Below are 14,051 nucleotides of genomic sequence, written 5' to 3'. Positions count from 1 at the left end.
AATCATTAGAGATGTTTACTCTTCAATAATTGCAATAATTCATCTTTAATAATTTAACTGCCACAAATACTTATTGCACAGTCTGTTACACATAACTCCTGCAGGATTGATGATGCTGGATTACATTCTTACCCGGGTTGAAATCAAGAATTACCTTTCAAAACACTACTCACGTTACCCCACCAGCCCAGTGGGTGGCGGGTTGCGGGGGCCACCAGCAGCAGGAGCAGCCTGAGGCCACTGTGCCCATCCTTCCTGGTTGCCATGTGCACTTGTCAAAGGCCTGAAGGTTTTGTTTTGCAGCCTGGGTGATGCTGCCAAGCCCTGACAAAGCACCGGGGGTAGTTTGGGGGCTGCAGAGGGAAGGTTTGGCAATAGCTGGACTATTTATGAAAGCCTTTTTCCTGGGGGAAACCAGTTACTGATTTTGTGATTGCCTTCTGGAGATGCACAGAAGAAACACCAGTAAGAAAATTGTTAATTATGGGAAACACCATTTCACTGGGTTTGTAATTTTCAGGCTTCAAGGAATCAACCTTCTGAGGGGCAGTGATACTGCCCGGTCCTGTGGCAAACACAGATGCTGGTGGAAATGCTGCCCTGTGCCCTGGGGTACATGAGTGGGGATGTGGAGCAAGATAAGACACAGTAACCCACCAGCATAGACCTAAAGGTAGGTCCTGAAACACCTTTTCAGAATTTGGTGGTGGAAAAGCCCCCTGGAGCCATCCTTACCTTGTGTCTTGCTGGATGCATCCCAGAACTGATTAGCAAAGTCTTTAAACATAAGAAGGAGAAATGCTGAATACTGGCAGTGCATGAGAAGGTTCACTTTTTGCAAGGAACAGTGCAATCATTTCACAGTGACATAGTGTCCTCCAGACCCTGGGCCTGGCAAACCTCTTAACCATTTATCTGAGAGAAAATGTAGTTGAAAGCACAAAAAAAGAGGACACATCAAAGTTTGTAGCCAAGCAAAGGAAGAGGAGGAAGAATGGTTGTGGCTGGTGTGGACCAAGGTTTTCTCTCCAGTGTGCTCAGGGACTGGTTTTCTCCCGTTTCCATTTTTGCAATATGTCATTTGCTGCCTTCAGTGTGGCTTCCTCCTAAATAAACACCATAGGTTCAGTCAGTGGCTTCCAGCCAAATCCCCTTTCCCCTCATTGCAGTTCAACGTGCACCCAGCAGACTCCCTGCCTTGACCAAGAAGTGTGGGAAGCTGATGGGGCAAAGCTTAGGCTGGCACTGGCATCTCTCCTGCCCCCAGCTCAGCTCACGTGTCTGCAGGAGGGGGCTGAACCATCTGTGATGCCACCATCAGGCTCTAATCCCCAAGGCTCTATGCATTTCTTTGTGGTATTTATTTCATTAAACCAGCCCTGATTATTACTCCCAACCTCACCCTCCTCCATGCAGCCACATATCTCACCTTTGCGAAGCAGAACCGGATGAAATGGTTGTAGTTGTTCTTGTGGGCCCCACAGTAGAAAGCAGAGAGCGGGATGGCGGCAAGTCCCTGGGAAGGGGAAACATGTGGAGCTGAGGTTGCTCTTTCTGATCTGGTGTGAAGCCACCCACTTATTGCTCACAAGCCTCATGGAAGGGCTTGTAGATGCCCTTGGTGCCCTGTCTGCTCCCTCTGCTTGAGCTGAGGCTGCCAGAGTTGAGGCCGGCTGCTGAGAGGCACCCCAGGCACCCCCTGATGAGCTGCTGCACCCGGCAGAGCACAGCCCAAGGAGGGCACCAACCCGCCCAGGCCAAACGCAGCCGAAACGGCCAGATGCGCTTACCTTGTTCTTGACCATCCACTTTGCAAATCTGGAGTCGTAGGGCTCATCAGAGTCGGGGACATCAGGGAGGTCGGATTCTGCAGGAGAAGCACAGCAGCACAGAGGTGGGTCCTGCTGCCCCGTGCTTCAGCCAAGCCCTGAACTCAAGGCCTCTGGGAGCTTGGATGGGAAATACGCTATTGTCCATCCCTGCTTTGGTGGTGGTTTATGCAGGTTCCTGTCTGTGCTAGTGGTACCACTCTGAGCTGGGGACCCCGTATTCAGCCCTGCCTGAGCAAAACCGCAGCTGCACCACTCACTGAACTCGGAGATGTCTGCCACCAAGAAGTAGGTGCCCTCAGGGATGATGGGTTTCATCCCCACTGCATCCAGGCTCTGGACCAGCCAGTCTCTCTTCTGCTGCAGCTCCTTGGGTAGACGGATGAAGTAGCTTTCTGGTTTCCCATAGAGCTCAAGCTCCCTCTGGAAACCCTGAGCTACGGCCTCCTGTGAGGAGAGAGGAACCCGGTGGGAAAATGGTCAAGGCTTGAGAACCAGTCTTTGCTCTGATGCAATTCACAGACGATTAGGGAGCAGGAGGTGATTTCTCATTGCACCAAGCCAAGCTCTCTGCCTCCAGCCCCTCCAAATGGCCCCTTGGATTTATCATTGCAAAATAAGGAATATTTCCAGGCAGGCTGGACTCTTCCCTTCCTCCCAAGCACGGGGCAACTGCAGGGAGAAGGGAAGGAGCCTCTCCAGAGTGCCACACCACCCTGTCTGTGCTTTCCAGGTCAGCCATGGGCAGAAAGACCCTCTGTCACCCCTGCTTCGGGGGGTTGGGAATTGCAGGGCCAGCTGCAGAGAGCTGCCTTACCTGGGCCACTGTGGCACAGTGGTACGCTGAGTTTTGGTGCACGGTACGGAGGTGTTGCAGCAGCTGGTTGGGTCCCACAGTCCAGCCCACCTGCAGCCAGGAGAGGAGGAAGAAGGTGGTAAGTTTCTGAGTACCTGCTTGGGCTCCTCTTTATCTGCCTGCGCTGGCTTCATTGTATTTTCCAGACAGGGCTATGGTAAAGCAGCTTTGGTACTTTCAGACCCTGAGGCTCAAAGCGGAGCGTGCGGCAGTGCTGTCCCCAGTGTTATGCAACCGGACCCACACCCTGGAGCCAAGGGGTGGTGAGGGGAGACAACGCAGCGCTGCACGGGGGAATTCACCTTCCATCCGGTGGCACTGAAGCTCTTCCCAGCGCTCCCGATGGTCACCGTGCGGTCCCACATCCCCTGCAAGCTGGCTGGCAATGAAACGAGAGAGAAACACCGATGGCAAAGCTCAGCGTGCTCGCTTCTGGCCTGCATTAATGAGAGAACTCTTAATTACAGAGGGAGCTCTTTGCCCACCATAAACCCATAGTGGCCTCTTGTGTTTGCAGCATATCTTTCAGCTGGATGAGCCTCACCCCAAGCAGGCAGCCAGGTTTCTCAAGAGCATCTCTTTGGAAATAAGTGTTTTCACATGCTTGTACCCAGCCCCAGGGGCTCCCAGAGGTGCCAAGCACCATCACCTTGCAACAAGGTGATTGCATGTTGCTGTAACAGGAAGAACAGGCCTCTGAAATCATGGTGAAATGGATGTCCCAAAACCAGAGACACACAGAAAACTGTGGTGTTACGAAGTGTGGGAAAAAAATCCAGTTTCCCTGGAGCCAAAGGGCTCTTAGCTCTGGTTCTCACACTGGGAAGCCAACTCCCTGTTTCCTCTGACTGGCTCTGAAGTCAGGACTCCAGTTTAAGTCCTGGTTTGGAGACTGAGACTAAAGTGCAGCAAAATACCTCTAATGGGGCCACATGCCTGGTAGAACTGTGCATGCAGGCAGCCCATGTAATTGCCAGGGAATCCCAGTTAAATCACCAGTTCCTTCCCTGAAGATGCTGTACCCAGAGAGTACAGCCAAGCTGAGCCAAGCGATTCTCCATACCGATGCGGATGTGCTCCTTTCCGTCGTAGACCAGCCACTCGTACACCTCATCGCTGATGCACAGGACGTCATGCTTCACGCACAGGTCTGCAATGAGCTCCAGCTCCTCTCGGCTGAAAATCTGCAGCAGGCAGGGAGTGGAGCAGAGATGCAGCAGGAGCATTGAAAATCACAGAACCACTCAGGTTGGAAAAGATCCTCGGGATCGAGTCCAACCCTCAGCCCTACTCCACATCCCCCAACAGCTCATCTAAACGACCCTTAAACACATCCAGGGACGGTGACTCCACCCCCTCCCTGGGCAGCCTATTCCACTCTCTGACCACTCTTTCTGTGAAAATTTTTTTCCTAATGTCCAGTCTGAACCTCCCCTGTTGCAGTTTAAAGCTGTTCCCTCTTGTTCTATCACTAATTACCTGTGAGAAGAGACCAGCACCAACCTCTCTACAATGTCCTTTCAGGGAGCTGTAGAGAGTGACAAGGTCTCCCCTCAGCTTCCTCCTCAAACTAAACACTCCCAGCTCCTTCAATCTCTCCTGATAGGATTTATTCTCCAGGCCCTTCACCAGCTTCATTGCCCTCCCCTGCATTCGCTCCAGCACCAAAACTGGACACAATACTCAAGGTGCCCCTCCCTGCAAAAGCTGCACACCCTGCCTGCGTCATCTCCCAAGATAGGGCAGGCAGGAGCTGGCTGTAGTGGTCTAACTGGGCAAAGCCACTGCTAGCACAAAAGACCAGGCTTAAAAACACCAAAAGAGTGAGCCACAGTGTGCAGTGCTGCCTCAACACCCATTTCCCTTGTGTGCAAGGAAGGTCAAGTCGCTGCTACGCTGCAACTGTGGCTGGTTGAGCTGTAGCAGCCCAGCTGCTTTCAGGGCCAGCCACAGCAAGGCCAGAGGCATTACCTTGCCCAGAGGGTTGTTGGGTGAATTCAGGACGATGGCTTTTGTCCGTTCACTGAATTTAGAAGCCAGTTCAGCTGGGTCCAGCTGCCAGTCTGCGCTAGACATCAACTGTCCATCTTTTGGAGCTTTCTAGAGAGAACAGAGGGGAATCTTGGCTTGCTTTGCTACCTCTGCACTTTGCTTACCACTCACCTCTTCACTCACTTTGTTACGACCCCTCTCTCCTTGACAGCTTTGCTCTGACCCACTCACCGGTCTCAGCTGGACAAACACGGGCATCCCACCAGCCATTTTCACCATCGGCTCATAGCAGTCGAAGAAGGGCTCAATGATTATCACCTGGAAGAAAGGGATTTGTCAGCACCCTCCTGGCCTTGCTCAGACCTTCCCTGGGTGCAGAGAACAATGGGAGAGAGAGGAAATTTTAATCCCTGAATTACTGTCAGGAAGAACTTGCATTGCCAGTGGGCAGTAACAGGGAAGAATAACATCACTCAGGGCAAAAAAGTTATTTTGTCTTATGCAGAAATGAGACAGTGCCCTGCAGCAGAGAATTTTTTCCTTTTGAAGCTCAAATACTGGAGAATGGGGATAAAACCTTTCTTGCTCTGCAGAAGGACAATGAAAACCTGCCCCTGGCAGACCCACAGCAAAGAAGGGCTCTGCCGGAGGAAGGTGGCCTGTGCAACAAGCCTAAATCTTGCATTACCTCATCACCTTCATCAACGAAAGCCTGGAAGCAGCAGAAAAGAGCCTGGTATGCCCCCACAGTCACCATCACATTGGTCATAGGATCCATGTCTCGTCCAAGCAGCTTCCCAAAAAACTGGGCTAGGATCTTCACCAGAGGTGGGTGGCCCTGTGGGGTGAGAGGAGGGGTGGGAATTGGATTGCAGTGGCCTCCAAAAACACAGATGAGCCCTTGGAAGGGGCCTGGGCAACCAAGCACCCTGCAACAGAGTGTGTGGGGCATCTTCCACTCCAGCTGCTTCAAATGCCCCGGTGAAGCAGGGCGTTACAGCCCTGGGCAGGGGGTGCATGGGTTGATGTGTGATTTGCTTCGTGTGGTTTGCCCTGTTTATTGCTGCCTGATGAACCCTGAAGTGGCCAAGGCTAATGGGGAGTGAAGGGGGTGTTGCCAAGGAGGGGGGAGTCTGCCTACGCACAAAGCCACGGGTATACTGGTGCAGCATGTGGTTCTCCCCGCTGAGGGCTCTCACGAACGCCTTCTTCAGAAAGTCCGGTGGGGGGAAATCAGGGAAGCCCTGGCCCAGGTTCACCGTGGAGTAGGTGGCAGCCAGTTTTACAAATTCCACCCTGGAAAGAAGAAAGGAAGAGAAAGAGAAGTATTTAGAGAGGGTCCGGGCAGGACGGTGGCACAGGCTCCGCATCCCGTGGGAAGTGGTGAGGTTGGTGTCCTTCCTGTGGAGCCGTCCCACCGCTCGCAGGTGGACCAAGCACAGGTCATTTCAGACCTGTTTTAATTAAACCAAGGATGAGGCATTATTGCACCGGGGGCTGGTTTTAATTTGTTTATGAGGGAAACAGCCATTGTGCTGTCTGGCTGTGTGGTCGCAGCTGAAGCCACACACTGCTTTAGATCAGACCACACTGAGCAGGAGAGGACTCAGAGGTTTTCAAGCTCATACCAGTGCTGTAAAATTTAACAGCTAGACACCATAAGGCCTCTGCAGAGGCAAGGGCAGGCTGAACTCAGCACTTGTCTCAAACAACAGCCAGTTCATAGGCAGTTCGTAGCTTGAAACCAAGCACAGCAGAGCCTTGGGGAAAGCCCATTTAAAACTCTTTTTCAAGCACACAGTTTCCCCATGCCCTACTGTGCCTGGCAGGCTGGGAATGGCATTTGCAGCATCCCTTCACCTGCCTCCCTGCTTGCAGTGCCCTAGGGTGGGCTTGAAGCAGATGCCAGGCTGCAGCCAGTGTGCTGCAACCACTTGGCTCAGATTTGGGTGCTGCTGGGATCACTCAGGCGGAGGGAAAACAAGGTGTTCCCGCCTGCCTTCCCGCATTAAGCGTGAGCAACAGGCGTAAAGTGTGAGCAGCAGGTACAGAACTGAGCCAGGGTAAAGTCTCCTGGGACAAACTTACCCTGATGTGCTTCCTGAACAAATGCAAAGCAGCTGAGGGAGACTGCTGCTCTGTGCTATGTGGCTGTGGTGGTTTCTATCTGTGTTAGGCTGCCTAAAACCACATCTACTACCAGTGTTAACCAGACATTCTTTTAACTCACCAGATATTCTTATCTATTCCCTCCAGTCTCCGAGCTTGCACTGGCCTTGACATTTTTGCCTGCAGAGAGAGAAAGGAAGTGAGTTTGAAGCTTCTACTAATGGCAATGGGGCCATGTGTGAAGGGGCCATCCCCAGGTATGTTTTTGCAGAAGACAATGTACTCTTTAGTGTTGCTTCATGGGTTGTTGCTGACTGACCTTAGAGCAGTAACACTGTTGCATTGGTTTCTGGAAAAAGCTTCACACACTTTTTATGAAAGATCAAGTAGATGAGACCTGGCAGAGGAGGACGTTTCATTTACAAGTTTCAACAAGAACTGAGAAAACAGAGGAACAAAAGAAGCACGTGTACACCCACTGGGGAGCTGGCAATGCCTTAAACCTCATTTTCAGTTGGAATAAATCATGGGGTCAAGTGAGCTCAGCCAAGCTGTAACAGTCAGGCCAATGACCCCAGACCTCAGGCTTTTGCCTTGCACAGCCTCTCTGATCCTCCCGTGGAAGGATATCCTTGTCTGCAGGCCACAAAATATCCCCTATTCCTAGAAGAAGAAACTCTTTTATTCCACGCAGCTCTATGGAGTAGCAGAAGTATTTACCCCTTTGTCCTGCTGGAGCGCTTGGTGAATGGAGTTGCTTTAGATCCTAAGCAATATGCTGGTTTTTGCACCTAAAGTTCATGGCAAAACCAGGCAGCAACTGGGTACAGGCAAGAGGGGGGCACAGCACACGTCAGTGATTTATGGAGACACTAAGGCACCAGTTGCCTGACTGGTGTCTAATTTCCACATGCATCATATTATGGCTAGGGAGAGTGGGAAGAAGGACAGTAGGAAACTGAGAGCAAAATCCTCCTTCCAGCTGGATAAGCACAGTGGGAGAAAGTCAGATGTGCTTGATGGGGAATTTATCACGAGGATGGTGAAAAGCAGAGGCAGAATTTAATAACTTGACAGCACAGGGAAAAGGTAACTAACCAGACAGCGAAGGGACTGGAAACTGGTGACAAACAATTCTCAGTGCACCAAGAAAAGCCAATGCAGGGATGTGAGGAGGGCGTCTCTGAAGCAGTGAACCAAGAAAACAATCGCCACCACAACAAATAAAATACATTTGAAGAGGGACGAGGAGGGCATGTGAAAGCAGCTGAGAAGTGAGGTGTTGAGCTGGGATGTGAGGGGAGAGGGTCTGTGCAGTGCGTGCCGGGATGGTGGTGGGGATACAAGGTCAGTCCCGCGCCCCAGGCTTGGCCGCAGCAGTAATTCCCCACTTACCTGCTCACCTCTGCCATTCCCGGAGGGCTGCACCAGAATTTGAGAAGTGCCCCAATTATATTTTTTTGTTAAGGTCTTTATATTTTTATACAGCTTCAGCCCTCACTAGGGATCTTTGCAAATAACTTGCTGAGGAGCCCTGTGTTTCAGAGGGCACAGGATGGACTCTGTGCTCTCCCGTGGTGCCGGGCAGGTAGCCAAGGGTGAGCAGAAGTTGCTGTCTCCCCAGGTCTAGGAGAAGCCCGCTCCTCAGACCCCTGCTTTGTCCTTTCTGCACAAGTTCATGGATATTATGGTCAGCAAGATGCAGTGTCTGAGTTGATTTTGGTGGGAGTAGAAGGGTTGGTGGCTTGGGAAGTAAAAGATAGCTGGAGTGAAATATTAACAGCTCCAGCACTGTTCTTGTGCAGCGGGGCTGCTGCTGGCCACAGTTCAGAGAATCTGACAGCATCAGCAAGTGCGATGGGGGTCAGTGGGAAGAAGGTGCTTTAAGCCTAGAAATTCCCAGTTCTGAGGAAAGGCCTTGTCTGCTCCAGCCCTTTCAGGAAGGGAAACGACAAATGCTTTCTTCTTTTGGTGTCCCCCCCATCCCATCCACAGCCTGCACGATGCTGCCATGGGCGGCTGCTCATCAGGCCAGAGAGCAACATGGGCTTGGGGCCAAGCAACCCCCAAATCTGTTTCAGTCTGTTCTGTTCCCCAAACCAAACAATGTGTTTCTCCAGTTGCAATTTGTCTGGCAGCCAGACAGGATAGTTGAGTGCAAATGTAGAAGACTTAGGCGGCCACAACCTTCCACCACTGACTCCCTGCCGCACGTCATTTCCTTGCTCTGCATGTTTGTATTTCCAAGAGGGATGTTGATATTTCTCAAGTACTTTGCAACCCAAGAGGCTTTAGTAGAAGAGCCCACCAGATGAGGCAACCCCACAAACAATGAGCTTTCTTCTGTATGAAGAATATTCTCTTGCTTATGAGATGTTCCCCTTAAACAGGTTACCTGGAAGTAAGCGAGCACAGAGGAGATTGCACCAGTGTGGCTTTTCCTGATGTGCCCTATCTGTGGTCGCTGCCAAGGCCAGCTCCTGGGCAGTGACCCACCCGGGCTCCACACCACAGCAGCCTCAGCCAGGGCCCAGGCTGCCGGCCAGAAACAGCCCCGCTGGGCATTCAATACCTCACTGGAGTACGAGCTATATCCAGCGCTGCTCTTCCTCTCCAGCAAGAAGTGACGCAGAGACGGTCCCACTCTCCTGAGCATGCCACAGCTCCCGCTGTCTCACTCGTATGGGCACAGACCTGCATTTCCCCCAGACACAAAACAGAGGGGTGAGACAATCGCTCCACAGCTTCAGGTATAAAGCAAATGCTCCCATGTACCTTGGGATGAGGCAGGTCCAGGACCAAAGCTGTGGTTATTCTGCCAGAGAAAGGAAAAGGGGAAATGAGCTGCTTTGTGTGTTGTCGCTGCAGTGTGAAACAGCACTGGGACTGTACTTTGTGTCCGTGACACACACAAAGTCGGGATCACAAGGGCAATCATGGCTTCTGCCTCCTCTCTCCCCAGTTCCAGGCTCCCCCTTTTCCTCTGTGCTGGGGAGAGCAGTACAGACACCATTGAGAAGGCACCTTGGTGTTCAGTATCAACTTCCCATCCAGTTTCACTGATCCCAGGTATCTCTTGGCTCTGCCCTTCCTCCCCTGCAGCACCTCCACCTTCCTTGTGATGGGGCTGTGCTTGGCAGGGCTGTTTGGACACTCTGCCTCCTGGGGCTGGCAAGTGAAACAAGGGGCTGGACAGACCTACCCCACACAAACCCACCCCTTCCTCTTCCTTCATGTTCTTAAGGTTACCTAAAAAAAAAAAAAAGAAATCAAAGAAAGAGTGCTGCTATTTTTGAGAATCTCTGGCCTCTCAGCTGCTGCAACTCCAGGCTGTTTAATCACAAGTTTTATTCTTATTAACAAGATGTCAGCTTCCATCTTCAAAGCGATTTTGGTCTTTACTTCTCCTTCAAGGCCCCATACAAATTAATTTCTGTGCCTCATGCAGCCTGTTCCCTCACCTCAGGTCCCCTCAACTATTCTACAGCATTGCTTAAACATGGCATTGAAGCTAAAGTAAGTTAATGTTTTGTTAGGTACTTGAGATAAAAGCAGTGAGTCTGGAGGATGCATGCACCTTTCTTTTGACCAGCCATGGATTCATTCACCCAGCTGCTAAAAAACAAAACAGGTTTGAAGTTGGCCAGCCCACAGGTAAGTTCTCAGTACTGCTAGTTGCACTTTCCACCCTTACATGCAGGATGACAGTCCCCACTGTTTGCATTTTGTATGATTTCTAACACAAGTGCAAAGTGGCTGCTAGCTGAGACCAGTGAGATTTTACATCTCTGCCCAGGTGCGAAAAAAACAGCACAATTTATGGAAAAATGGGAAGCCACAGCATAATACTGCTCGGAACTGCAAATTATGCACCTCATCCCTGTGCACGGGATGGCTGCATGTCGGGGGCAGCCACTGAGATGTGGGGGGTAACTGCTTTGGCATGCAAAGCGAATGAGTACTGGGAAGAGGGGACTAACCTGCAGGTGACAAAACAAAAGTGTGGCAGTAAAAAGAGCTTCACTGGATTACAGGAAGCTGGTGTAAGAGCTGTACACAAGGCTCCTGCAAAGAGCTAGAGGCAGCAGCAGGGTCAGGGTGCTGCTGACAGTGGGAGCAGCCGTCTGGGGGTAGGGCAGAGGGCTCTGCCTCACCTCCCCAGCCCTGGACAATGTTTTGGAGCGGGGGCAGCCACCAGAGAGTCCAAAAGCCTGGGAAAGGCTCAAGGAGCCTCTTACGTGGTTGGGCTTTTCAGGCTGTGCTGTACACACACTCCCTGCAAGGGAGCTGGGGCACCTCTCGCCCTGGCGGGGGGCGCAGGAAGGAGCACACTAAGGATTTTGGAGGTGACAGCTGAAAGGTCACCGTGAGGACTGGTCACTCGCCACCTCCTGCCCTCCAGCCCACGGGCACCAGCCGTCTCCACTGTCCCTGTGCTCCTCAAACACCTCCACAGTGCTGGCCAGCCTGGCCACCCGCAGGTGCACCCAAAGGGCTCTGGGGACAAAGGTCCCCCCGAATCCGTCACACCAGGGGGTGCAACGCCACAGCGGGAGCACAGGCAGCAGCAACAGCCAGCAAGCGCATACACGGAGGTGCAAGACAGCTCTCAGAAGGGGTGAGGGGGTAAAACCGACTTACATCAAGCTGGGCCACGCTGTCTTATGCTGCCAAAGCCTGGCAGAACCGCCCAGGCTGCCTCCGCACACATGCTGCCCTCTCCCCGACTCCCTGCAGCTGGGACTTCCTGGGAGGAGTCGGGGGGGCTGCAGGAAGGCAGGAGTCGAGCTACAACACTCTGACAGGGAAAATCGTACCGGGGAAAAGGAGATCTCGGGTCGCTCTCTAAATCACCAGGGTGAGGGAGGAGAGGGCTTTTTGGGAGCAGGTCCCTTCCTCCGGGAGGCTTGGAGACAGAGCTGCCAGATGATTTTGGCTGCCTGGGAAAATATGTCAGCATATTGTTCAGATGGAGGCTCATACTGGCATAATTATAGCAGGATAATTTTTGTGGTATGGCTATAATTACTCTGGCGTGGCAATGGCAGGGAATTTCCCTTTGAGTGAAGCCTTCAGTCATTTTGAAAAATTAATTTTTAAATCAGTCAGACACTCTCAAAAATTTCACCCTGCAGGCTTAATATTATTAGAGAAAAGAACAGATCACAGGTACAGAAGGTGTACCATCAGCTTTGGGTTCATCAGAGGATGATGACCAACTGTCCACAATACGACCTAAAGCAGGATCCTGCAGCACTGTCAGACCCCTGGGCTGTGGATGGGCAGGGAGACACAGAGCAGCCTCAGAGGAGAATTTTGGTGCACGGATGCAGGAGCTGAACTCTCCATCAGCTGTTTGAGAGGTGACAATTGCTGCAATGAGGTGTAGAGAGAAAATTGTCCTCTCTTGGCTTCCCTCTTCCTTTTGTGACAAGGCTTGACATGCACCGATGAATCAGGTCGTGTAGGTCTCCCCAGTGAGTAATTGCTGTCTCCCTTTCACAGTAGGAAAAAGTGAGCCAAGGGAAAGGAAGCAGCTGGTGTCTGCTATGCCAAAGATTCCCAATCCCAACCCGATGTCTGGCTGCTGGGCTCACAGCATCCCTGCCATGACTAAACAGGAGGGAATGTCTGTGCAGGCAGATGCAAACTCTTTGTTTTCTAAACTTCTGTTTTAACTCAAACACTGAAACAAACAGATGGAAGAAAAACTTGTGGTTTGCTTCTGTAAGAATGTACACAGCACACTGTGAGCCATCTAATGGCTCAGTGCCATTTTATCCTCTCTCTCCTGCTGCCTTTGCTATGCTTTCTTTGCCCTCTCCTTTGCCAGCCTTGTACCTTCCCTGGTTGTTGTTTGCCCATGGGCTGAGCTTACTTGACTTGCTAAATTAGCAAAAAGTCAACCTTTTGAAGAAAATCAGAGAGTTTTCTGTAAAGCCTGTGAGTTGAACTAGATCAAGGAAGGGTGGGTGTGAGTGTTAAGGCACTGCAGGGAAATAAAGATCTGGGTAGGGACCAGAGCAGAGAGGAATGGGGAAGAGAAGGGATGGACAGGAGCATGAGCCCTCACCCTTTTTAGCAGGATTTGGCCTTTATATTGATTCAACTGTAACATGTAACTTCGCCTTAAAATTCAGCAGAAATTGCTGGATAATATGTATGCAGCCAGCAAGGAAGAGGACACATCTGACCTTGGAGTTTGTGCTGTAAAACTCAAGGAAAGTTAGGACCGTGTCTTTCTTCAGGTTGCTTTAGTTTAACAAGTGCATCTGGACATGAACAATTCTTCTCAATGACCTTTTTTTTTAAAAAATCCAGCTATTGCACTGGGCTGGTGAGTGTCTGTCCCCTGGCAGGTGGGATCATAGCTCCTTGGGTACAGGTCCTGTGCATATGTCTACAGGACGATGCTAAGACATATAATGTTCCTAGAAAGCCACAGATATGCTTGTTTTACTATAGCAGTGATCACTGGTGTATACAAGTTAAAATTGGCTGCACTTAACCACTCAGAACTGCCTCTTGTACACTAATGAAATTATAATGAATGCCTTTGAACCATCCTTTATGAATTTTAAATAAAATTATGCTGCCCAGTGTCCTCCAGTGAGTCAGCCAAATGAAAATAACCATGAGTGAATCAGCCTGCTTTTTTCAGGTACCACAAAATGACTGTGGATATATCCTTGTAACACACCAGGGTTACTATTCCTGCTGAAAGCATTTTTCAGTGGCCTTAGTTCAATGAGCTGTTGTTAGAGAAATGGAACGGGGTTTTCAAAGTATTCCACTTTAGAAATGTCACATAGGTTGGTTCTTAAGGAAAAAGTCATAAAAGCTGAAATTTAAATTATTTTCGTTATCTTATTGTTAACTAGCCTTAATGTTGATACTAGTTGTATCCACTATTTTTTATCTGAGGCATCCAGTGAGATGTGCATAAGATTTTCTCCACCAGTCTGGACCCTGTGCCACTGGTCTCTAAATACAGACAATGTCTGCGGCCTCAGTTATTGCTCGGTGATTTGAAGGATGGGAACTGGGCGTGCATCAGAGTTTTTGCACTGGTATGGGTGTGTGAGAGGAGGACTGGGTGGTTGGGCCTGGACTATGTACCATTCCTCCTGCCACACAGGGCACAGCCACAGAGTGAGGCAGATGAAGCTGATTTTAAATGTTTAGGAGCTAAGGAAAGGTTTTAATGTCACCTGAGAGGAGATAGGGCCCTGAGAAGGAAAGGCACAGCCTCCTTTTTGTCTGTG

General features: G+C 50.7%; 1 protein-coding gene across 2 annotated transcripts; it reads right to left on the bottom strand.

Moving 5' to 3' along the window:
• Positions 1–814: 814 nt before the first annotated feature.
• Positions 815–11,524, bottom strand: KYAT1 (kynurenine aminotransferase 1). 2 transcript variants are annotated; one of them, XM_074923646.1, is made up of 14 exons: positions 11,428–11,524; positions 9,359–9,480; positions 6,908–6,966; positions 5,823–5,973; positions 5,366–5,515; positions 4,909–4,995; positions 4,657–4,785; positions 3,749–3,869; positions 2,988–3,064; positions 2,647–2,736; positions 2,090–2,276; positions 1,791–1,867; positions 1,430–1,516; positions 815–1,106 (listed from the first exon to the last, which is right to left on the bottom strand). In XM_074923646.1, the coding sequence occupies exons 2-14, from the start codon at positions 9,440–9,442 to the stop codon at positions 1,038–1,040; spliced, it is 1,368 nt and encodes a 455-aa protein (XP_074779747.1). In that variant the 5' UTR covers positions 9,443–9,480; positions 11,428–11,524; the 3' UTR covers positions 815–1,037. The 2 variants fall into 2 exon arrangements, with proteins under 2 accessions (XP_074779747.1, XP_074779748.1); XM_074923647.1 differs by lacking the exon at positions 11,428–11,524 and having other exon boundaries at positions 9,364–9,468.
• Positions 11,525–14,051: the final 2,527 nt, after the last annotated feature.

This window comes from Athene noctua, chromosome 20 (genome assembly GCF_965140245.1).
Source record: "Athene noctua chromosome 20, bAthNoc1.hap1.1, whole genome shotgun sequence".
Classification (NCBI taxonomy): Eukaryota; Metazoa; Chordata; class Aves; order Strigiformes; family Strigidae; genus Athene; species Athene noctua.
This window is presented reverse-complemented; position numbering and strand designations above follow the sequence as displayed.

Coding starts and splice junctions, on each gene's coding strand:
- KYAT1 (XM_074923646.1), bottom strand. CDS start 9,442: ATGCTCAGGAGAGTGGGACCGTCTCTGCGTCACTTCTTGCTGGAGAGG. Junction 5,974..6,907: donor GGAATAGATAAGAATATCTG/GTGAGTTAAAAG, acceptor TCTTCTTTCCAG/GGTGGAATTTGTAAAACTGG. Junction 1,107..1,429: donor TCCGGTTCTGCTTCGCAAAG/GTGAGATATGTG, acceptor GTGTTTATTTAG/GAGGAAGCCACACTGAAGGC.